The sequence below is a fragment of the Molothrus aeneus genome, chromosome Z, assembly GCF_037042795.1.
Source record: "Molothrus aeneus isolate 106 chromosome Z, BPBGC_Maene_1.0, whole genome shotgun sequence".
NCBI classification, from domain to species: Eukaryota; Metazoa; Chordata; class Aves; order Passeriformes; family Icteridae; genus Molothrus; species Molothrus aeneus.
The window spans coordinates 40799190-40824989 of record NC_089680.1 but is presented as its reverse complement, the minus strand read 5'-3'; the positions used below and the strand labels follow the sequence as shown (position 1 = coordinate 40824989).

Genomic DNA, 25800 nt, shown 5'->3' with positions numbered 1-25800 from the left:
ATAAACAAGTAATTCCTATATATAAAGCCATCCAATTTTAACAAACTACTTATATTGCATTTAGAAGGCTTTTAAAAGTGGGGTGTTTGAAACATAATTAAATTAAAATGAAAAATCAGCATTTTGTTGTTCCTGCATTTCAGAAAATAAGATGTCCTTGCACAGCTTAGGGAGAAGCAGGTCAGAATCTCAGAGTATGATATACTAACTACATGCACTATTTTAATGTGATCATGAGCAAGACAAGAAATAAGTCTGAATAATAAATCAAGTTTCATGTCAATGAAATCAAGTTAAATATTTTTCCCATACCTATTAATTTAAATTAGAATTTTTATACTAGTTAATGATAAGGGCTTTGATCCAGTGAGAATTTTGTGTGAACAGTTTGTTTCCCTTGGTTGCTTCTACAACCATTGAAGACTTGCTTGATGGAATTGCATACATTCAAATTAAATTTGGCTCCCAAAATGTTCTTTAATTTCAGGATTAGTAGTTATTTGAACAATGATCAGTGAGGAAGACACTATCAAGGCAAGACCCTTTACAAGACCACTATTGGCACTGCCTTCACCACAAAGCCACCATATAGATAATTTACCAGTTATTTTCTGTAATATGTCACCTCTGGCATCAAGGTATTAAAAAGGGAGGTGCTCATCAATCACAGTTCTAAACCACAGTAACTTCTCCTATCTGCCAATTTGTTAAAGAAACTTAAAGAAGCTAAACTTGTTAAAGAAATCTAAGAGTGAGTCTTTTCCCCCTCATTTTAACCAAAATCGGTCAAATGGAAAAGTATTTGATTAACAGAGAAAGAGCTTTGCTTGTTTTCCTAGAATGCAGAATTGTACTAAAATTCAACTTGTACTTCTATTCTTAGATAACAGAAAATATGATGTTTTGATGTGCTTCTGAAGTCTTACTGGCAGGGGTCTGAGGGCTACACAGGACTGCTTTACTCATTTAAAACAAATTTCAGCATAAGTCTGCACCAATGTCTATTGTGCATGTGCTCAAGGGTGTTTTTAGAATTTTTATTGGTTCTGGTTTTGGTATTCGTATCCATCTGCAAGCTGCCACACTGCAGTAATATGAGGTTAACTGCAAGTCCTGGGATTACTGGAAAAATAGTAACAGAAGCATTCTTGAAATTGCTAAAGTATTATGGAATAGGATTTGATAAATCATTATGTTGTGATTTTATGATGTGAATATTGAAAAATTATCTCAGCTGGAATTAAAAAAAAAGGCTTCCCACATTCGTATCTTCCTGTCAACACTATTTCTAATACACTATGAATTACCGAATCTTATGGCAGCAATTTCCATCTATGGTACATGAAAGCTGCTTCAATGTCTTTTGTACATATATAGTGTTGGGACAGACTGTAAACAGACTCTCACCACACCAGGCAAGGCTGACAGCTGGGGTTAGAGAGTCTCTCTTGGGCTTTGGGATGGACCATCACAAATGACTGAAGTGCACAACTGAGACGCATGAACTGAAGGTGGTGATTTATGCTAAAACCTTCACCTACATCAGAAGCATACCCATAATCAATGACTGTACTGATAACTCAGTACACAGTTTTCCCTCTCAATAAGCACTGATCATCCTGCATTTCTGACCAGTATAAATCTAGAAATTAAATCTACATTTACAGGAATACAAGAAAAATGTCTTGTTCTTGTCTCTCCTTAATGTGATTCTTTGGAACTGTCACAGAATTTAGAAAACCAGAAGTATGTTATTGAACCAGGAGTGACTAGCCACAGTGCAGGTGAGGGAGGACAGTGTATATAGTTTGTATGAACTAAACACACTCTCTTCTTAAGAAAGAGGTCCAAATGACTAGAGGTCCCTCGAGTCTCACTTGAGATTACCATTACTTCATTGTTTTCAGCAGAAATAGGTGGCCTAGCTACATTGCTCAACCATAAACTCAGTCCCTATATGTGACATCCTTTCTATAAAGCATATGGATAATCTGAACATTAAGCAACCTGCAGAATGGCTCATAACCTTTCCAGGAACTGGAACAACATTGCAAAACTGCAAACCAAACCAGATGTAACACCAGAACAATCTGGTGTTTGTGTATTCATGGGGATGTGTGAGGATATATTTTAGTTTAATTGTTAGATTTATAGATCATATCACTTTATATAAAAAATTGGATAGTTTCTGAGTTTCCTTGAGTTGGTTTGTTTTTGTTTGGTTGATTACTTTTGGGGTTTGGTGTTTGAATATTTTTTCCCCTGAAAGTTTCTGTAATCCCAAACTTACACAAATACAAATTAAGTATATATGGACAACTTTCAAGTGTTACCTGAATTCTGCTCAGATAAATCTGAGCTGCTGATATTTCAGTTCATGTCTCGCTGTACTGTCCATAATCTTACTCATTAATCAATATAGTCAATTTAAAGCCTGCTACTCTAGGAATCTTCTTCAAAGTTTTAATTTAATGATTTGTTCACTCCATCAGCTCAATGATTTCAGGCACCTTTATTCCTCTCTCCCCTACCCTCAAATTTCTGCTAAGTGTGATTGCACTGTAGAAAAAAACAGGGAAACAAGCCTTAAAGATTACATTTTGTGAAACCCTTTATACTGAACACTCTTTAATAAGCAGCATGACTGAGGCAGTAAGCAAGATAAATACCAGCAGTTATGTTGGTATGACATGAGCTTAGCAAACAACAGGAAGCTTGTGGAGAGGAGTGATCCTCGTTTATCAGAGGATGAAATTTTGATAAACAGCTCATTTCAGCTCTAATTAGTAGCAATACACGGACAAGCAGTGTTTCAATAGGCAAGACAGGGAACTGTGCTGACTCCTGAAATCCATTTGGAATGTGAAAAGGTACTTACAGAGCCGTAGACTTTTCCTTTTTTGTTCATGGCTAAATAGTAGTTGCTCTTAATAGACTTAACTGCCACAACTCCAATTTCTACAGATGTTATCTCCAATATGCCTAAAAAATATAAATTGAGCTATTTAATCACTTTGTTACAGGATTATCTTTCTGTAGAAAAGACAATAAACCTGAAAAATACAAAACTTGTAATATTTAGGACCAACTGACCAAAAAATTCAGCAGAAGTATTTTTTAAGTCACTGCAAGAGTATACACAAACGTTTTTTGAATTAAAATGTTTCCTAACTCCGCATTTTATCCATAGATACTGAAACAACTTCATTCTTCCTAGCAAAGATGAAAATTATAGTAAATTATCTGATAAATCTTCAGATTTATATATATATATAATTTATCAGAAGAGACATTGAAACCACAGCATCAAATTAAATATATAGCATATGTCAATAGAATATTGGATTTTCCCCAATCTTTAAAACCCTTGGTAAACAATTTTTTCCTTGTAGAACATTTAGATAAACTAAATCTCTTGGTTGCACTGAGCTGATAAATTCACTTTTGGCAAGTGTGTTAACAGTATGGGAAATAATAAAACCAACAGTAATGGCCACACAATCTTCGTCTTCCAGATATCAGAAACATTTTGCTCTGTTTGTAAAAAAATATTATTCTTCCCCCACACCCCGGCTTTAAAGCAATTTCTTTCTGGGACATTGGATGGTTCAAGGGACCTGTAATGGGAGATACACCTTTTCATCTCTGTTTTCTGCCAAGGAACATACTGATTTGGGAGTAGGAGACTGCATGCCTGGCTCCAAAATTTCTCCTTTTCTCCTGACATCTATGTAGCAATAGTTAGATCAATATCCTGGCTAACTCAGTGTGGCACACTTAGGGTGTACCAGTAGAGAAATTACAGGAGGGCCAAAACTGTCCTCCTTGATTAGGTTGTGGTAGCTTACATTTACCAGGGCCATTGATAGAGGCAGGTCAGCGAGTCCATGTTTGCAGGGCTCTAATCTGTATTATTCTTAAAATGTTGTTCATTTTCACAGCAAAGAAAAGTCAAAGTTGCTTTCTTGATCTTCTAAGAGAGCACTGTTACAGAGGACTGAGCAGCTCTCCCACAGGACATCTGCTAAAGTAATTGTGCTCAAAATCAGAGTAAAATGGACTAACTTGTGGATAGCAAACTAATAGAGGGCAAGAATCTGATGCAAACACTGCTACAACACCATGAGTGATGCCTTTTTTTTGGTGTATTTTCCATGCCAAAACTGATGAGAAGAATTTAGTCAATTCTTTCTACAGAATTGTATTCTGAACAGTATCTGGGTCCATTTCTATCACCAGTAACAAGACAAAAAACCAAACCAAACCAAAACACAAACAAAGAAGCAAGAAAAATACTGGCATAACATGTGCCATTATAAATTTTTATGTTGAAAGGGATTAAACTGATTTGGATTTTGCCATACTATCCTTGTAACAATAACATCATATTAGGCTATTTCATTAACTATTTCACCAAGAACTGAAGGAAAACAGTGCCTAAATAAGAAACTTGTACAGAATTAATCCATTTTAAGTGTCTTGCACTTGAATGATGGACGTAACTGCTTTCCAGTAAAATACTTAAATAAAAATAACACAAGTATAATTAATGAAAATATAGTCTGCTTTTCCTGGTAATGTTTGTTTGCAATTTCATACTCCATTATATTCCTGGTGGAGCAACTGTAAGGAGGTCCATGAGGAGAAATGTTACTACATTTATTATATCCACAATAACTAGCTTGCTTTTCGCTGGTTAAGCTATTTAGTTGTAGCCAAACATAGAAGAATTGTTCCAAATTATTGTCAGGTTGATAATATCATCACTAGTGATCCTGGATTTATTCTCAATGAGTGTGTTCTGTGTACCTGAAAGCTTAAAAAGGTATAATTTTTGTTGACAATTTTGCATTTTCTATCCTCTACAGTATTTCATTTGGGAGAAGTAGATATTTAATGGATGTTTTTCTTTCAGATCGATTTAATCTTGATCTGTTAAACCTTGGACAATAGGGACTTAATTTGATACTTTGATACTTTGCTACTCTCTGTAGTCCCCCAAGAGTTACCTGCTAGTTACAAGCACTGTTACAAGCTAGATTTTGTCTAGATTGCAAATTATTCACTGTACTTACAGATCTTCCCAAGAGAAGATTCTCTAATTTGATAGAAATCTTTTGAAGGCAGTAGGAATCTTTTATTGGTTTCAGTGATGTAGACAAATCTGCTGTAGACAAATCACCTACTCATCTGACATGAATCTGCAAGAAAGCCTAAGAACTTTCTAGAACTTTGAAATAATTTAATTTGAATAAAAAGAAGTAAAATGCATTTGATGTAAGGGTGAAAATATGCATTTGATTATTCTTGAAGTGTTATTAAATTCAGCAGGAAAATATTTTAAAAGGAAATTGAGATATACAGTATGAAGCTTAAAACTACAGTGTTTTCCCCTTTCCTCATCCCGTTTTTTAAATTTTTTTTTATTTTCTTATTCTATTCCCAACAATGTTACCTTTCATTGGAACTCTTTTTTCTCTTCTCTAAAACTGAAACAAAAAAGGCATTTCAATATGCTTCCTTGCATGCTTCTTGTATCTGGTATTATACCATTGCTTGGGCTTAGGTATTTCCATACCTTAAGACTTAGAAGAAGATCTCTAAGGTAAATAATTTCCATGATATAATGTGACTTATAATTATTCTTGATAATAAGCAGTACAAAAAAATTAATGTTATTGGGGTAAAAGTCTTAGGAGTTACTTATTCTGATTTCATGCTTCTTAGGAACTTGGAAATGAAAATGAATTAATTAAAAATAAAATGTTCTGGCCTCTATTATTGCTTTGAACCAGATAGCACACTGTTATTTCACAGCCATAACTTTGTAAAACCCAACAATTACGACTAATCCCCATTGACCACATTCACTGTAAAAGCATAGCTTTCAATGCCCAAATCATTTCCAATTATAATTAGAAAGATTTCAAATATCAAGATGAGATGTGCCCTGTAGCTGTGCATGCACTCTCTTTACAGGTCCCAAAGGCTTTAAACATATTCCCAATAGAACCCAAATGTATTTACCTTAAATAAACTGTATTTTTATACTTTATAAAAGTGATCATTATACATATTACTAGGCAACAGAAACCTGTTTGTCTTCTTGCTTTGCACAGAGGGTCTGTAAAAACTACAAAAAATGTAGTTTTTACAGACCCTCTGTGCAAAGCAAGAGGGTCACAAAAAAAGTGAAAATTGCACTTCCTTGGTTATATATTAATTTAAAATGTCCTATATTTTATAAAATGCTGATAATATGAAGCAAAAAAAACCCCAAAGCATCCTCGAAATGGAATGAAATTATGTCAATCAATTCTTAGGAAAGGCATTTGACAGAATATCAGATCTGTTTTCATGGCAGAAGCACAGTGGGTGTAGACGAGGTCTGCCATGAGAAATGCTTGATTCTGGGACTAAATTCAACTTCTTTGCAGCATGAGACAGTGGTCATTTTCCTGTAGTTGTATCATTTGTGTAAGGAGTTCTTATAAACACATTTAGAACATCTCCATCACTAGTTGCAGTCCTATCTATGCAGAAGAACGGAACCACCACGCATCTTCCAACACCTTTCAAAGACTATACTGTATATGCAACAATCCACAATCTCTCCTCCTGCCTTTGAGTCTTCTTCTGTCTGCAAAAATATTGTAGATGAAGAGTGAGGTCAGCTGGATAGAACGGGATGATGACTGAGAGCTTGTGAAACCTTTTGTTTTCCCAAATGGTGACAAGAAGCTGTTGGGCCCATGAAGGACCCTGCAGCTCTTGGTAGGTAGCTGGAGAAGACAGGGCTTGGTGTGACTGCAGGTGACACTAAACTGACTTTTCAGAACTTTGGCTTTTGTGCCCCAACTAGGAGTTTCTCTGAAAGGGTGCCTTTGTCTGCCACTGGCTTAAGTCAAAACAAGTTGGTGTTCAGGCATAATGTTGAACCACATGGTAGTTCAAAAAACTGTTCTTAGTAGGTGGCTTGCAAAAAAGGGGTTTGAAACAAACAGATTTGTTGTATGGAGTCATGGAAGAGTCAAGTCTAAGGTATATGAGGATACTGCCTCTGTTTCCACTCTGTTTCACCAAGTACACCTGCAAGCTGAAAATATCCCCAAATGACAAATTATACTAATATTCCTATATTTACCTGTATTTTGTGATAACAGAAAAAGGAATATGATGGGTTAATAAATAAAAAAAAAACATAGGAAACTGAAGATGGCAAGCAAGTCTTGCCTTTGAAAACTTTTTCAATTAACAAAAGTAGTTCCACTGAAAGGCAGCCTTACAGACTTTGTGCTTGAATTTGTAAGGGAGCTTAAGATACAAATCACACAACCCACAGTGCCACAGCTATAGGCAGAAACCTCAAATAATAACCAAACCTAAGCTTTCACTTAAAAATTTAATTTTATTTGAAGTTAAACCAGTTCTGTTTTTAAGACTTGATTCTGGATTTTATTAATATTTGACTTTTTTGAGACTGCTATCATTCCTACTCTAAATCAGAAATTAATGTACTGAAAGACCACAAAGCAATCTGCTCATATGTCATATTTAGATCAACTATAACCAACATACTGATGTTCCATGAACTTTTCTATCCAATGCCCACAACTAATACTTTTGGATAAGCCTGAGATATGTATCTAAACTTATGGAAGATTATGGTAACAAAACCTCTGAGCCTTCCTACATCACCATAGTATCAGCATAAGATGTGACATGTTCACAGTGCATAAAAATCACATTAAAGACTAATTGTTAGAGCCCGTTCTCAGATCCACACAGTCTGTACCAACTTCCTTTTCATCTTTTACTGCTTTTATGGCTTTAATTTCAGAGCAGAGCACGCATGACACAATCAATGGTTCTCTGCAGACCAAGCAAATTGAAGGGTGGCACCTGGGATAAGAGAACCTCTTAGTGATCAATAATGAGAGCTGATGGTTAGCAAAGGAGGAGTTTAGGTTTAGCTACAAAATTGGAAGGAATCAGTTTAGCTAGTATACATCCTGGCATGTAACAGAAACAATTAATTCAGGATCACAGTTAGCTTACATTTTTCCCTCAGGTCAGTGAAGACAGCCAACTTCAAAGGACAGTTCTAAACACCACCACTCCCTCTATTAAGTTTCCAAAGCTAGATGGGTTAAACTGAAGCAAAGGAAATGCTGGAAGTGACTTTCAGGACACATCTGTCTTGTCAGTTATGATGAATTCAGATGTTCCCTCAAGGACACCATGTCTGTCACTTTCATCACTAACACACAAGCATGTAATCAATTTAGCTAAAGTGCTAGGGAATATAAACATGTTTACTTCCTTCAGATGGATTTAATTCACGCTCTTGAGATGGAATGGCTACACATAGAGCCAACAGCACCTGGTTCCCTTAACCAGAGCTCAGATTTCTTGGGCTCTGTGTTTTGAGCTAACATGAGAAGACATATAAACAGCTGCATGAATGTTGACAGAAAATGTTGATTTCTGAGCATCTCAGCCTGCTTGACCCCAACACTCCAAGATTTGGTAACTTTTAGATTAGACACAGACAGTGTAGGAATACATTATCTGATCTGGTTTTGGGACAGAGAAGCTATAAGTGACAACTCATACTAACCAAGGAAGAGCAGTGATTCATATGCCAAGAGAGAAAATGGAAAACAAAACACCACAACAGTATAGTACATATGATTAGATGCAGGGTTGCAGTTATCTGATTAGATCTCTTGACAAAGATGCCTTTAGGAGTTTCAGCCCTCCCTGGCTTCTTTTTCCTGCCTCTGTGCTGAAGTTCACCAACCCTTCAAATGTAACAGTTTGTGAAGCAGCACTATAAACAAAATCATTGGAATGATCTGGCTTGGGAAAAAACTTCCCAATAGAAAACAAATCAGCCTTAAACCCTAAGGACTAAACAATCCAAGTTTTTGCAGTCAGTTTTAGTAGTATATATTTTCTGGACCTTCTAGTGCTCTCTTTTTGGTCTCTTTCCAGATGACTAATTTTTTTGAACTGAGGTGCCCAAGACTGGACCAATGTTCTAACTAAGGCCTGATGGGTACTGACTTGAGCAGAATGACTACTTCATGTGTTTATAAGGAAACTTGGATCCTAATCCAAATCCTAATCGAAACTTGGCAGTCCATGTATGTTTCCATTTTGTAGACAGGACCAGGCACTCAGGATTTCTGCCAAATCTTAAATTTCCATGTCTCCACAGAAACACGCAGGAGAATGGAAAGCTTATAAGTGACTAGTACAGATCAGTACATTTTCTGAGGGCAGTATGGATCTGCCTGGGTGAAATCCCAAGTTATCTTTGACATTGATGATTACTTTATTCACCTCCTGCATTTTACCACTTGTATAAGATTCAAAGTGAATAACTTTAACTGGAAGAAACTGGATAGAGGTAAGGCTATTCCATTTAATGTCCCTTCCAACAGACTAGGGAGGGATAACAGACAGCCACGCTGCAGAAGAAACAATGTCCACAAACAGTCCAAATGCCTGGTATCTGACAGAAGTATCTGTACATCACCTGCAATCCGTCCTTTCCCTCCTGAGGACTGGAGGATCTCCTAGCTGGGTGGAATATATTGGCAAGAGAACTAATGGGCTGAAATCAGCTAGCAGATACAATACCTGTATTTGCAAATGGGGTGCAAATGACAATTAAATGGAGCCAAACAGTACTTAGACACTGACAAATATGACCAGATGGAAGCGAGCCAGGGTGCTAAAGCAGTCAGAGTATGTACAAACAGATGAAAAAACTCTTATGAGGCATTGTATAGGCGTTATGGAAAAGGAAACCCAGCGTGCTGCAGATGTCCTCTGCAATTTTTCTACCAACAATCTTTGTCCAAATGACAAGTTTGTTGTCTGCTGCTAAGACTGTCTGACACATACTGTGGCTGTTGCTCTAGCTAAGGCTGCTAGAACAACAGCTAAATGAGACAATAGTTCTCTTTCATCAGTTTTGTTTCATTTTGGACCTCGTTTGTCTTTATGCTGGATCTTGATTCCTCTCTGTGCAAGCAAACAGGACTGGAAAAATATGGTCTGTTATTTCCCCATCTCAAAAACTTACCTTATTGTGGAAGGTAGGAGACAGAAGCATAACTACCTGCATAGCAATCACAAAGCTTAGTGTGCACTGCACTGCCTGTGGCAGGTAGGATCTTCTCCTGAAGATGGAGAAGATCCTCTATGGGCATAATAACTTAGTAATGAGGGGAAATAGAAAAAAAATTGCAAAATTCTACAGGCTCCTCTTTAAAATACCATGACTAAGAGCAGTTGCTACCAGTATTCTGCTACTGCTATGTTTCTCTGGGAAAAAAAATGATGTTTTACTGTTTTCCCTGCAAATCAGAAAGCTGCCAAACACACTAATCCACAACATCAATTAGCTGTTGGTTCTAATGGTTTATGTCTGTCTTTGCCTCACACGGGAAAAAGGAATCCATGGTATTTTAAAATATGGGATCCACGAGTCTATAATGAAAGATTACCCCTGGACAGCTATAATGATCATTATTTTTCACATAATTATATTTGGTGGTAGTTATTCATCAACACTTTCAGCAGTTTTCTTCTGCAATGCCACAAATATTCCTAATGTTACTTGACCATAATAATCACTTTTGCAAGAAAAATTTATAAGGACTCTGGGAACAGAATGAATATCTGAGAAGTGTACACTAGGGCAGCTGTATGGTATGGGTAATCAGTATTTAGAAAATCAATGCAAACAGTATTTCACTGTATCTAAAAATTCCTTAAAATTCACATCTGTTTTTTTGTCCCTCCTGGCTTTTTTTTTCCTCCAGAATTTTTTTTCTTAGCTAGTCTGTATAGGATAAAATAAAAGGCAGGCCTCTGACCTTAATACTTATATTTATATAGTTTGGGACAATGTTGTATATTATTTGATGGGTGATTTTGAGTAACTTATAACCTAGTTGGTACTTTGCAAGCAAACCACTCTCTAAACTTTTTCAAACAAAGTATTTATTGAAAGACGCAATTGTTATAAAAGTCTTTGTTCAACAGTCTTGGAGTAAAGAAAGATAAATTAATTGCATGTTGTTACTATATAGGAAGATATTAAGGCCAGCAGTTTAGCAGCTGAAAAAAACATGATGACCTCTGATCACCAGTTTACTGTTTTATCCATTAATTTTTCTTTTTTTTCTCTGACATAAATAATTTTGTGTACTTAATGCATCCTAAATGACAACCACTCAAAAAGACACCATTCAATAACTGTATTATTCTTGTTACAATGCTAGGTGACCCACTTCTCAATATTTAATGCTAGATTTTTTTTCTTTGTCTTACCTATTATGTACATTTCCTTCTTCATCAAAGTCATTCAGTAAAAGCATGTAACAAGGTCTGTACTCTAGCACACACATGTAAACTATGGCCTGCTGCAGTGCAACCTGATACATGTCTTTCACAGTGTTTTCATCTTTAATACTTGACTGTCTCTAACCTGGTTAGACCTGGTATCTTCAGACTGCTAGTACAAACAGTTCTTTCTAAACTTTGATGAGCACTGATAAGTGCTGTCTTCTTAAGCATTCATTCAACACCTCATAAAAAGCAGGATTACAAAATCGTCAATCTTGCACAGAAACTTAAAAGGCTGATCTGGAGAGCACAATCACTTCACACCCTTCTGCTTTTATTATCTTCAAGTCTCCTTCTATATTGTTTCCATCTTCCCTGCTGACATCTTCAGATAACAGCTAACAAGCATGTTTTGCACACAGGATTATGTGATCTAACTGCACGTGCTTGCAACTCACATCTTGTCCTTTTATAAAAACTATGGCTCCCTAGCCTGGATTGCTGAAATTTTTGGGGGCTTCTTCTTCTCAAACTGTGTGTGCACAAATGCTCACTAAACTATGTTTAGGACACTTAGAAGGCAATCCACAAGGTTTGCTACATTATTTCCGGTTTTTCTGCTCAACATTCTGTAATTTAGCAGCACAAAGTACACTCAACCAACCAACCACAATTAACCACTCAGCTGACAGTGAGTGTGATTTGTGCTGTCATACCAGCAGAAGCTGTGTCAGGAAATGTGTAGAGAGCAGGCAAAGAATGTCCCATCCTCTCTGCTTATTTCTGTGTCAGGTTCAGAGATACATTTGCTTACACCACTGCCTAACACTGCAAAGAGAACCTGTCCCTAGGGAATTTGAAGAAAACTGTCCAACAATCATATTCACACCTTATCAAGCTGGTCTGGTGTGTCCCTGAGAGGGCTTGGTTCAATCTTCCTCCGAATATTATCACTAGAGACTTCACCTGTGTGTCAGACACACCTGCGGATTTTCTGTTCTGAGTGTCTGACATATTGTGAAGACTATGTGGCAGCCTACCAGTTTGGTCTCTGTGTAGTCTGATGGCAAGGTCATGTAGGCACTGCTCTGCAAGGTCTGGCATCAAACTGTTAAAAGCCAAAGGAATAGGACTGGCTTGGTCTTGCTTATGTGGTCCCTGCATTGAATTATATTGAAAATCTTATGGAAGTTGATCCCAGTGGAAAATAGTTCATGCCAAATAAAGCTAGGTGTGAACTAACATGTGCAGTGTAAAACAGGAGTGCTGGATCCAACAGCCACCTTGGGAAATAAGTTATTTGACAGTGTAGACCTGCAGACAGCTTTGGAGATGAGCAGCTGAAGAACAGAGCTGCCATGTAATGGGATTTTGCATGTGAATGCAGAAACACCTGAGAATGTCAGATCAATGGTGAGCATGCTCCTTGTACAACACAGACATTAAATGTAAAACCATCTACAACTGCTTGTGCTTGACTAACTCAATAACTGTATTCCAGGTTCCATCCATTTTTCTATTTTTCTATGCGTTGTGTAGCTGGTGTATAGAAGACAATAAAAAACAAGTTATGGGTTAAAAATAGGGGGGAAAAGTAATTTTTCTTGGGAAAGTAAACAACAAAGTCCTGGTATTTTCTGTCCTCAGTGTATTCATTAATGATTTACAGTAATGCCATGAAAAACCCTGCTGATTATACTAAATTATTCAGGGTACTAAATCTGAAGGAATTGGGAATAATAATTGCAAAAGACTCTCAGAACCCAACCTGATAAGGCAGTAAAATTCCAGAAAAAATTCAGTGTAGGTGAATGTTGTAAAAAGTGATGCTCACAGGAAAAATAACATTAGGTTTATAAACATTGAATGTGTTACAGAATGGCTTATGCCCCAGCTGCTAGCTCTTAGTCTTATAATAGGTACTAAAAAATTTTGAAATTTACTGAAGAAGAGTAGGATGTTTAGGAAATGAAAAATACAGCCTCAAAATTTAAATCCATCCCTGACTTCATTTTAAACACAAATGCTACAGTTGTCTTTTGTTTCATAAAAGATAGAACAGAACTGGAAAAGCTACAGGAAAGAGCAACATTCATGATCAGAAATAATGGTTAACTAATATTTGAGGAATACCTAAACCACTGGGCTTTGCAGGGTGGAACAGAAATTACTTCAGTAGCAAAAATCTGTAAAAATGTAGGTAACTGAGAAAATGAAAAAAGGAGTATGTACTATGCACTGAATCTTAAATGAAGTTACTGGCCAGAAAACAACACTTTAATGTTTAAAACTAAAGAAGTGATTTTTTTTGCACTTGTCAGATTACAGCAGTCATTGTTAGGATATCAGTTTACCTGAATTGAAAAGAAATCAGAGCAATTAATCCCAAAATTATGTTCTAAGACTAGTAAATCAATACCATCACTAGTCTCTGAGTTGCATACTGATGCACGCTAGGGAAGTACAGCAGGCAGTTAGCACTGTCTGCTTGTTCTTCTCCTCTTGGGGCTTCTCCTGCTGCTACTGTCAGAGACAGGAAACCAGACTGACCTTTAGTCTGAAGCAGTGGAGTCACCCTTTAATTCTTACATATACATTCCCCCATACAGAGAAATGAAAGAAAGCAGAGAAGCAGCCAGCAAAGACCAGTCAAGAGCAAATTTCATTAAATCTAATCTGATTTTATAACAGTGTAACAGGTCACGCCATGAAAAGGGCTATGTAGTTAAGCTTTTGACACAACCACATTACATTATCATAAATACCCTAGATTAATATAAATTTATTTTAAGTAGGATGAAAAACAGGCTACAAACCTGTATTTAGGCAATTATTCCCAGGATTAACTGCAAAAATAGAATGAAGTGTTGAGGAAACACAAATGCAGGAAGAAGAACAAGATAACGATTTTGCAGAAGTTTCTGTGTGATTACTGGTGTACAATGTGGCCTTGAGGGAGGAACATGAAAAGTGAATAGCTTCCTGACACATCTAAACATGTTGAAAATACAAAAGAAAATCTTTCTACATAATGCAGCATTTGGAAAGATTCATCTAAGCTCTTTGCTTGTTTCAAGGCAGCCTAAGGAGGGCAACCAGCATAGTGATAGGCATAGAAAAACAAGACTTGTAATTAATTGTAAGTTAAAGTTTACCTTAGGAAGAGGAGAGTTGGAAAGAAAAAGTGTAACAGTAACTTTCAAGTACTTCAAAATTTCTGGGAAGAGGAGGAATATTCCATGAAAAGGACAACAGAAATAATGGGCTCAGCTACACACAAGAGTAAGAGAGGATGTTAAGAATAATAAGATTTTAATAAGGGTGATAAAAACTCTCTTTATTCATTAAAGATACTTTGGAGTGTGTGCAGACTTTAAGAGCAGGTGATAAAAGTGTCCAGCTGAGTTAATGATAGATATGCTGTGGGACAAGGGGATGTACCACATGATCTCTCCAGAATGCTTCCAAGCCCATAAAACTCTGTTTTCACACACAGGAAGCCAATCAATTATTTCTGAATATGCTGGGCTGGGCTTATGACATTAAAGAGCAGTATTTTTTACAGTATTTGCACTTTAAGGTACTCACAGTGTGCATGGTGTGCTGACGATATTTCACTACAAAGGAACCAGTTGTAACCACTGTATGATATTTCTGGTTAGTTCACTGGAATTCCAGGAGTGCAAAGAAACTCTAAAACATCTAGGCAGCAGCAGAAGATGGTTCAGATATAGTGGTAGTCCTAGGCAATAGCAGGAGTGTGATCATTCACATTACAGTCACAAAAAATTGAAGACCATAGATTTTCACATTGCATTGTCTTTATAGGTTACCTATACTTTGGATACTTGCCTCTAAATTGTGAGATTTATGTCCCTCATCCCCATGTTCTTAATTTGCTTATTTTGTGCTTATGATGTGATCAAATCCAACATTAACTGTATTTCCTTTTTTGCTTTAGTAGACAAATAAAGCAAATTGCAGACTCAAACACTGCAGTCAGTGCTGTTTATACAAGAGGCATTGATTTTTGTAAATAAGTAATAATGGATAACTGTACTAGTCCTGTTAGACTGAAATGTGAAGGGACTTCTACTTAAAAACAAAATAAAAAATGTGTTTGAATACTAGTAAATCCTAGTGAACCTGTGATGCAGTACATGAAAACTAGACTCCCCATTATAGTTCCTACAAGAATTATTAATTTGTGGGTCTCCTTTCACAAATCAGGTTCACAGACAGCAAGTATCCTACAAGGCAAAGCATGAAGATACCACCTATGAAAATTTGATTCTTAATGGCCATTTTTTTCTACCCACCTCTACAGAATTACTTATTTTTTTCTATTCTTTACTTTCCAATACCTCTTTTTATTCTCAAGCCCACACTGTAATCCCCTCCCCTTTCCTTGTAGACACTAAAAAAAGAACTCAATAGAAAAAGAATAACTTGAAACAGGTAACTAAGGATCACAGTGGCTTCCTTTAATCTCTCAGTCTCTTTATTTACTTTACATATTTTGCTGTTTTAAAAATTTTTTGCCAAGACCATGCTTGGGAGCTCCTTGCTGGTTTTAAGCTAGCACAATTAACAAAAATTACAATACTGCTGAATCTTTTGTCATGCATGTGCTCAATCATAATTCACTTCCATGCAATTACAGAGCAGTTGAACTGCCTGACTCCACTCATTCCCACCAGTTACATCCTCAGCTGCCTATGAAAACACAAAAGCCTTCAGAGAGAGCAAAAGATAAAAATCTGGAAGGAAAGATAGAAGAAACTTTTGTATCAGGGTAAAAGTTGTATTCCAAATATTTTCTTATAACAATAGAATAACATAATTTGAAACTATTTGTGGTGATTTTTAATTTCCAGGTCTCATATATTTCACTTACGTACTAAGCAACAGCAAAGACTCTGTAAAATCTTTAACAGGACAGAGATGATGAAATCCTTTCCAGCTCTCTGGTGTCAAAATGGAACAGTTCTGGCTCAAAGGAATCTAGCACATTGCTTTAAGTATCTCAAAGCTTCCAATGCCATTGCTAAAATATCAGCTGACAAAATCCAGTGCCCACTGACCTCAGAAATCCCTTCTAATTGATCTGACGACTTTATATATCAATCTCTGATGTCAAAAGCAACGATTCCAGTGCTAATGGGGCACATTAAAGGGAGAAGTGTGGCCACATTCCCAAAGAAAGGCAAGCTACACACAAACAAGAAGATGGTGAATTTCCAAAGGGTGGTGTAAGTTTATGCCAGATTTACCCTTCTCCTCAAATTCCATTTCAGCAGGACATGTCAGACAAATGGGTAAGTGACCAGGCAGTCACTAATCTCAGCTATTTCACCATTGTTTGCTCAAAAATATTTTAAGTCCACTGCTCAGAAACTGATTTTAATGAGAAGTATGCTCTGTTTTAGAGAGACTTCAGAGAAGCTTTCTCTCTTCTTAAAGGTGTAACACAAATAAGCAGCAATCAGTACTATCACAAGTTATACTGCAATATAATTTGCAGTTGATACTTCAGCAATTCCTGATTTCTGCGCTACTTCTAATGAAACACACATAGCTTGGAAAACTATACAGAATACATTCTTGCAAATCTGTAGCCTGTGGTAGATTAACATCTACCATTTTTCTTAGTGCAGAACTAAAAATTTGTAACTTCTCGCATTTCTTGCCTAGTTTCTAATTGGAGCTACATCTTCATTTACATGAAAACTCTGAGTTATTCATTAACAAACGTGAATGAACATAAGTGAAAGTTATTAGGAGAAGCCTACTAATACTTAAACTTCACTTCTTCGAGAAACCTGGCATATGTCTCAGTAACAAGGGGCTAAGGCAAATCACTGATGGATTTGTTATGGGACCACTCTAAAATGTCTTCCCACTCTACTCTCATAAAAAGATTTTTATCATGTACATTAAAAACAGGCCATTACCTCTGTAAGTGTTAACAGACATGCCCCTGAATGCCATTCCATTTAATTTTACATATTAGCATACAGATTACCACACCTGGAAAGCGTGTGACCCTCATTGCAGGATCATTAGCAATCAGAGCCAGTAAGATCAGTTTGGGAAGCCAGCAAACAGTTGATTCTGAGGACTGATTGATTTGCTGCAGTGACCTTGCACAATAATAGCAAAACCTGAAAGAGGACTCTGCTATCTGAGATCTATTGTCAGTGTTTTATCTAGTAACACTACAATAATTAAAAAACCAAATTTTCCTTATTATCTCAAATGATTTGAATATCAGTGTCTGAGTCCCAGCTTAACAATTTCAGTATTCTTGGACATAGCAGAGATTTCTAAATGCTTTTTCAAGTCAGACAATGCTCCAGGTTGCAAAAGCCTTTGAAGGTCTGCTGGTCAAAACCTCAGGGCCCAAATCCAAAATTTTCATATGTTGTTCTATTCCTTGGTTTTTATTATCTATGTTATATCTGATGTGGCTGTCTTGAAAAGGAGTTAAGTGACTCCTGTAACTGAAGATCACTGGAATCCATCTCTATCAACTACACCTTTCCAAACTGGATCTGTCATATGCAAACTGAAACCTCAGTGGACGGCACTGTGTTCAAACTGGCATCAGATTTAGAATCTGGTCCTGATTCCACTGTAAATGAATTAGAAGCATTAAGCTCAGAGAAGATCACTGACTTTTGACAAGAAGGTGGCTAATGGGGCACTGTAAAACATATGCAGAAGACAGTGACAGCTGATTCTGATTTCTCTTCCAACATGTGGATTATGTTACACTCACCCAAGCACTAAGCTTTCATCTCAAGCAGTTGTGAAGGTGAAGGTTTCTAGGGGTCTCATTCTCTAATTATGCCTGACTTAGAATTCACTTAACTTAGACTAACACAGATAGGAAGTCAAGTTCTGTTAGCTGCTCCACCTTTCACCTTACCACACATCTGGGAAATATTCAGATCAAGATCATAACCTTGCATTTTGGCATTAGCTACCTAAAAAAAACATTAAGATATCACCAACAATTTGCCTTTGACTGGGAAAATTAGAAGCATATTTGAGATGTAAACACTGTTGTGGCACTAATATTGCTGGTAATGATTAAAGACTGCTACTTTAACTATAATGGAATAAACCAAAACTGACAGTCTTAGTCCATGCCCATTTTCAATTTAAACAAGATAAGGAAATCCCAGTGGTATATCATATTCTGAGCAAGAAGGAAAGCTGGGAATATTTACAGATGAGTATTTTCAATGAGGTCGACAAATGGAAAGAAGTATGTGTGAAGTACTGTAACAAATTTGTGGTTACAAAGCAGAAGTGAGGATAGTACCCAGCTCTTTCTGCTGTAAGAGGCCTCTCTACCACTTGAACTTATAATTGTGAACAGGACCTATGCACATCCTTAGCATTGTTGCAGCATTCATTAGCTAATTTGTTTCATATTAATTAGTTGATTTATTAGAATATGCTGACCATAACTATCACAATATTTCAAGAAAAGATATCAGCAATCAGCAGCTAACAATATAGGAGTACCAGGGGAAGCATACCTGGGGCATTCTTCCACATGGAGGAATGGGGAGTCTCAAACTCCCTTTCCTCTACAGTCTCCAATTCAAACTACAGAACTGGAGTCTAGAGTTGGGTCTATGTTAGCCAGGATTGGCTCTAACAACCATAGTGGTTAAGTCTGCTTTCTTCTAGGATTATTTCTGTGCTCAGGTTTCTGCTAATTAAAAAAAAAAGAAAAAAAAAAAGATGTCTGCCTAATGTAAAATACTTTGAGGCTCAGCAGAGATCAAATTGTAGAAGCTGAAGTCAGGGTAACTCATTAAGAAAGAAACCACTTCAGTGAAAAATTTGGAATGGGATTTACCACCTAGCAAATAAAAAATTAAGTTTTTCTAAAAATTTATGTCTAATCCAAGATTATGCTTCTCTTCTTATATGATTAGTCATAATCATGTGCACAGATGCTAAATGTGGAAGTTACTATTCTCTTTTATAGTGTTAAATGCAATAGGTTGCAATACATGAAATGTCAGACTAGATGCTATTTATCTTTCCATACAATAAAAAACCCTAAGATTTGGTTTATGTTAGCAATTTTTTTGCCTATTTATTACTTTTAAAAATTTTTTTCCAACTTTGCATGTTGAAACTATAATTCTTGTAAAAAAATCAGAATTTTATGCTGAAACAAGTGTTTTTTACTCATCAAATTTTCACATTAATGAGCAGGAAAACAGTGGTCGTGTGAAATCATGGAGCTTCATGTGCTGCTAAAGATTGTGAAATGAGATACAGCAGACATTAACAAAAGCATCTGTCTTGCATGTTTAGTTTCTTCAGCCTTTGATGTGTTTCAAATATCAGTAAAGCCTTTTCCTCAGCTTCCCCATTGCAGTGCAAGTTCAAAGAAAACATATAACAAAAAAGCTAAATTGTAACAAAAGCTTTCTAGCAGCTTTGAACTGCCACATACAGATTAGCAATTATAAGAAATGCCATAATATATGAGATAAGTTTATTAAACAGTTGTTTAATTAATTGGTGTTATTTTCCACACTGTGGTGGAAAGAAACTATAGATGCTTGGAGACACCAGGAATCCAGGAATATACAAGCTGTACGCTGGCCATAGGATTCATTGTGAAAAATCCAGTTCTAGAAAACAAATGTAATAAAAAACTTCAGGCAGAAGAAAGCAGAAAACCCTAAGTATGCAAATTTTTTTTTTCAAGATAAAAATATCTGTTTTATCTGGAACCAAATTTGAATATCATTGCCTCTCATGACAGTGGTGCACAAAGCACATACATGAGGGAACTGCTAAATATAGGTAGCACTCTAGAAAGGGTAGAAATATATACAAAAATTTGAGGCAGGAGTTTGCCTTAAGAGAGAAATTAAAATACCACAGTGTAAACTGAGTACAGATCTTCTGAAACCCTTGGAATTCATCAGTGGTTGTGAGTAGAGAAACTTGGGTAACATCACTTACCAGAACAATTAGAACTACAAAGATTTTGCAACAGTTGAGGCAGTAAAGAGAATATTTTAAAAGAAAATATATTATTTCTGCTTGTTAAGACATCTCAGTGTCTGAGAGTAAACCTACTTGTGTGACAAACTCCCATGCAGGCTAGGAGCTTGCACTACTTAATTTAAATAGTTCAACTTGAACATAATGCCTCTATCTGATAAATACCCCTTCCCACAAAGAAGCAAATAATGTGTTTAAATTTATATGTCTTATAAATATGTGCATGCTTTTTTCCTATGTCAAATGAATTTATTATGTAAATTTATGTCTATTTTGTATATATGCAGCACATTTTTATCAGAGGAACAGTTTCCTATTTCGTACTTGTACTGTTTAGCATGAAGGGATTAGCAGCATGGGGCATTGGAACCTAGATGATCTTTAAGGTCCCTTCCAACCCTGACCATTCAATTATTTCTAAGTGCTCACCATGCCACTGTGCTAGCTCTGCAGAGGGATTCCGCCCAGTGACTTGATTGCTGTTAATTCTCAGGCTAGCTTGTTTAAAGCTAATTTTGAAAGCTTTGTAATACTGTAGTGAACAAATTGTCTCTTCTCTAGACTAAGGCTCACCCTTTCTGTCTCAGTAATTCTGATTCTCTGTGCTTCTGGGCCATTGGTCCAATTGAGCAATGATGATTCCACTTCTGTTCCCATCTTACCATGTCTTAAATGGTACCATTTTAGACTGGCATCTGGCTGCAAAGGCTAAGTTGCCACAAAAAGTTTTACATTACTCTTTACTTAAAAGACACCAGAAAAAAAAAAATTAAGTTCAACAATAAAAATGAACTGACAGAGGTAATATCTTCAGCTGTGCACCTGCAAGTGTCTAAATTCACTTGTCACAGCATTAAGCTGCATGCGTGCAGGAAAAGGGATTATTTTCATATGTGTGTTTTCGCTTATGTACTAAGCATACTAAATATTGTACATAGATGTGCTTTATTATGTTGCTGATGTTAAAACATAGATCAACAATATGAATGCTATCTACTGACATACTATTTATGAAGACACATATATACACACATATATTTACACTCACATATTGAGCATTTCACATTTAATTTAAAGATACTCCTTAGCTCTGAAGTACATTTACCTGGATGCAAAATCCGAGTTATATTTCCCATCAGAGGCCAAACTGCTACATAGCTGTCAAATTGTTCATGCTCTCAAACTGGGTTGAACATTTATAAAATGAACTAGCCAGTGATATTAATATTTTTGATACGAAAATTATGTAGAAAAAGAACAGTTAAGGGATTCTACATGAAGGCAAAATGATAGTGACATACTGCAAATATTACATGTAATCCTAGGGCACAGGGTGAATTTGTTTCCCTTAAAATTTGATATATTTCAGCACAGGCATGAGACATCATTTATCTTCCCTTCTCATATTTCTACCCACAAGACAGATGTCAATGTTGTCTAATGGATAGATCTTGTCTAAGCTATTTCCTGTCTGGAAGCAGGCCAAACAAAAGTAATAACAGCTAGAATGAGAGAATGATATATTTCAGAAAGTATTCCAAGCTTTTCACTAATTATGGGCATCTTTTCAGCTTAGTTGTGTTTAGCTAACTTTTACCAAGCATCTATGAAGACCATGACTTTATTTTCAGGACATCAGATAATACACAGACATATCCCTAAGATAATAATATCTTAGGGATGTGTCTGATAATGCTTATGAATATTAAGCTCATTAATGTAGGTGTTTGCATCTTTCTCCGTACCACAGAAATTGTCTGCCAAATGTCCCAATGCATGATTTTTCTGTATATTATAAATAAGCAGAAACATCATTAAGTGGCATCAAAGCAAATACATGATGAAAACTGAAAGTGATGGACTGTATTCCAGTGTGCACTGCAGCACAGGGCTGAAGTGTATTCACACAGGATGCTCACAGACTAACTGCAACTACATCAAAAAAGCACCATCAAAAAAATGTCTGGACATGGGACTCTTAGTTAATAAAGAGATGACAAAAAACCTTTGGCTTTGCTATAAGGGAATTGTTACATGTAATTATGAAGTGCAGTATCTGACAAGAGGAGCACAAAATGACTGGATTTGTTGATTTTCTTCCTGTGAGCCACCAACACAGCTGACAAATACAGGTGACAGCAGTTTTGGTAGATATGTGTCAGCTATAGTCAAATCTCTTTGTTCTTTGACTTCTCCACATAAGATATTTTCATTTGCCTGGAAGTCTTGTTAACCTTGGAAAAAATCCACTTGAAAAAAGCCTGAGGCCCCTGAAAACATCAATGATAATTAAAAGTTCAGTGAATATTGCAGAATTATTACATAACATAGTACACAAAAAACCAGTTCATTGTACAATTTCCAAGGCAACATTATTTTGCCTTGTCTTTTGCAGGAGTATTTTATTTGTGCCACTAAGGTGGGCATATAAGATAAATGCACAATGAATTTCAAGACTGGCCTAAAACTAAAAAGTTCATTCATTGATAAGTCTTCTCTACTAAAATCACAGTGATATTCATTTCAACCCTGCATCCCTCTATCTCTTTAGAATATTTTGCCTCCAGGGTATCTAGTGATTGAGCATTTATTTCACAGGTCCATCAACAGATACTATGATTGTAGTAGGGTGTGCAAGTCTAAATGCAACACTGGCCTTTTTTGTACTGTTTTTTGGCTGACACAGAGTTAAATTTCTTCATAGCTGCTCAAATGGTGCTGTGTTTTGGGTAAGCAGTGAAAACAGTGCTGATAACACAGAGATGTTTTAACTACTGCGGACCAGGGCTTACAAATCCAAGGCCTTTTCTGGCCCTCACTGCCCTGCCACTGAGGAAACAGGGGGAGCACAGGAAATTTGAAGGTGACACAGCTGGGACAGCAGACTCCAATGGATGACAGGGATATTCCACTCCATACAGTGTCAGGCACAACAATAAAACTGCCCTGGGGAGGTTGTTTGGCCAGGGCTGCCATTGCTCAGGGACTGGCTGGGCATAAGTGAGTGGTTTTACCCTTCTGATTTTCTCCCCAGTCTCACTGGAGGAGGGAGTGATTGACCAGCTGTGTTCATCTTTTGAATCACCAAAGTTGCTTAAGTAATTCTATGAAGTAATTAATGGAAGTTGCTCAAGTGGTCCTATGATTCTATTATTTAATAGGTTTAGTTGTATGACAACATATTGGGAGTGAAACTAAAATTACAATATTAAATAGAGTAGTGCATTTGCTAATAAAGTTAGGTGTCAAATACTTAAGTCGTAGAGGACGTGCATGAAACCTTGTGTCAGAGTTTTAGCAGAGAAAATAACTTCATTATGATTTATTCAACTTATTCGTGCTTATTCCATTCAAATTTGAGAAGTGATTTGGATTTTGAAAAATATTGGAATTTGTTACAGGAAAGAAATCAATGACTAACAATAAGAAAAAAGGTGTCAGAAGATGAGTTCTGCTACTTGAGAAAAAAAAATAGGAACAGTAACCAGAATCAGCTAGTTTGGCAACTAACTGCTTACTTGTCTTTTGCTTAATAATCAGTTAAAGTTAAATGAAAAGCAATTTTGACAAATTTTTATGCTTCCAACAGAATGTACTTCTTGTGCCTCCAACATAACGTCATTTAATGTAATTTAACTAACAAAACAATGTTAAATTGTTGGGTTTGAATTTTTTAGCTACATGCTGATTTCTTTCCAAATGTGGCTTGACAAAAGCCATATGTAAATCATTATCTTGCAAATAACTAACTTATCATCCACCATTTTCTAGCAAAACCAGAAATGAAAAATTATGAATCTGAGTAGCTGTTCATGAAGTCATGTAACTATGCATATAAAAATTTGCAGATACTTTGTGGTTTGTAAAAAGAGTGTTAAACAGTACCAAACACTGAGAATCAACAAAATGACTAAAGCCAACAAAAGCAAAATTATTATTTTTAAATTACATGTTCCTGTTGGATGCTTTAAATCACATTAGTATAAAGAACTAATGGCAGTAAAGCTGAGTTAAGTTACTTGTTGTGTAAAGCCATTCTATGTTTCCAAGTTATAATGAATCATAAAAATTATTGTATGCTCGGGATAGATGACAAAGCATCAAATTTCTTGCTTTGCCTGGGAGACATGCATGGACCCTCCTGAAAAATGATCTTAGATAGCAATTTCAACATGACTTTGAACTCTTCCTTGCCAGCATCTTAATCTGAACACAGTTTTATCTCAAAGGGTCCTGCTGGACAAATGGCTGTCCTCAAAGATTTTGGTCTCTGACATCTGGAGGAATTGCAGAAATCCTTGTGTATATTAAGTTCAGATGACGCATAATTACAAGATAAGAGGAATAATTTTGTCTCTTTTTTTTCTGTTTATATATTCATCTCCTACTCATGCATTTACATTCACCCTTTGGATTGCATGAAGACAGCAAGGTTGTAATTTGACTTCCATCTGCTGATAAACACGGACAGACTGTTACCCTTTACAGTGCCCATGTGCTTGTGTGGGACATTTTTTTCCCCCACAGATGAATTTGAGCATTTTTTTTTCAGAAAAGCTTCACATGGTGAGGTGCTCCAAGGACACAGGGCTTTAGAGGCAGGTTTTGGTAAAAAGTGGCATCCTGAGACTTCTGTCCTGTGGTAGCTGGCCACACCTGTCCATTACATATTCTTTAGAGTGGAATAAAAAAAAAAGAGGAATGCTTTACCACTGGATATTATCAAGAAAAAAACCACCCCAGCAATGCTGGGTTTTACTTCTGATTCAGGAGAAAGAAGACTACTCTTAGTAATTCTGAAATAATATAGAAATCATAGTATAAAGTTTTTTCTCTTCTGCATTCATTAAAATGCATGGAAATAAATGGAAAATGGCATAACAATTTAACACACTTTTTCCAAAAGAGTATGATGCCAAGGTAATCTGATAACTTGGTTGGTTGGGGGGTTGGGGAGAAGGAAGAAAAGTGGGATGTGATCTATCTGGCTGGACTTCAGGAAAATTGATACATTTTCTGTGTTTTCACTAGTAACTTGGACAACAAGGCAAATTAAATTGGTCATGAGACATTGCAAAGTCTCAGACATATAAAGCAGTTGTAGTATATAAGAAGGATTTTATGAGACTGGTGAGTGGAGAGGTGGAATGCAATTCGATCATTTAAAGAGGATACACATTTACACATCTGGGGTACTCTAAGAAACTGCACTTAAAACAGGTATTCTGCCAAGACAACCATGCTAGAAGTTGATTTTTCTGGAGCTGCATTTAAACAGAATTTTAAAGATCCCATTTAAAAGTTAAAGAGTTGCTGTTGTAGACAAAAGGCTCTAATATCAAACAAAATGGAAGTCAGCTGTATGAAATATGTTTCCATCTCCTCACCTCA

At 36.3% G+C, this 25800-nt stretch overlaps 1 protein-coding gene across 1 annotated transcript in view; it reads right to left on the bottom strand.

The window, feature by feature from the left end:
• FGF10 (fibroblast growth factor 10) overlaps nucleotides 1-25800 on the bottom strand; it is a 59743-nt gene that overhangs the window by 3983 nt on the left and 29960 nt on the right. The window contains exon 2 of the mRNA XM_066569067.1: nucleotides 2879-2982. Within this exon, the coding sequence (XP_066425164.1) occupies nucleotides 2879-2982 (104 nt within the window). The remainder of the gene's footprint in view (nucleotides 1-2878; nucleotides 2983-25800) is intronic.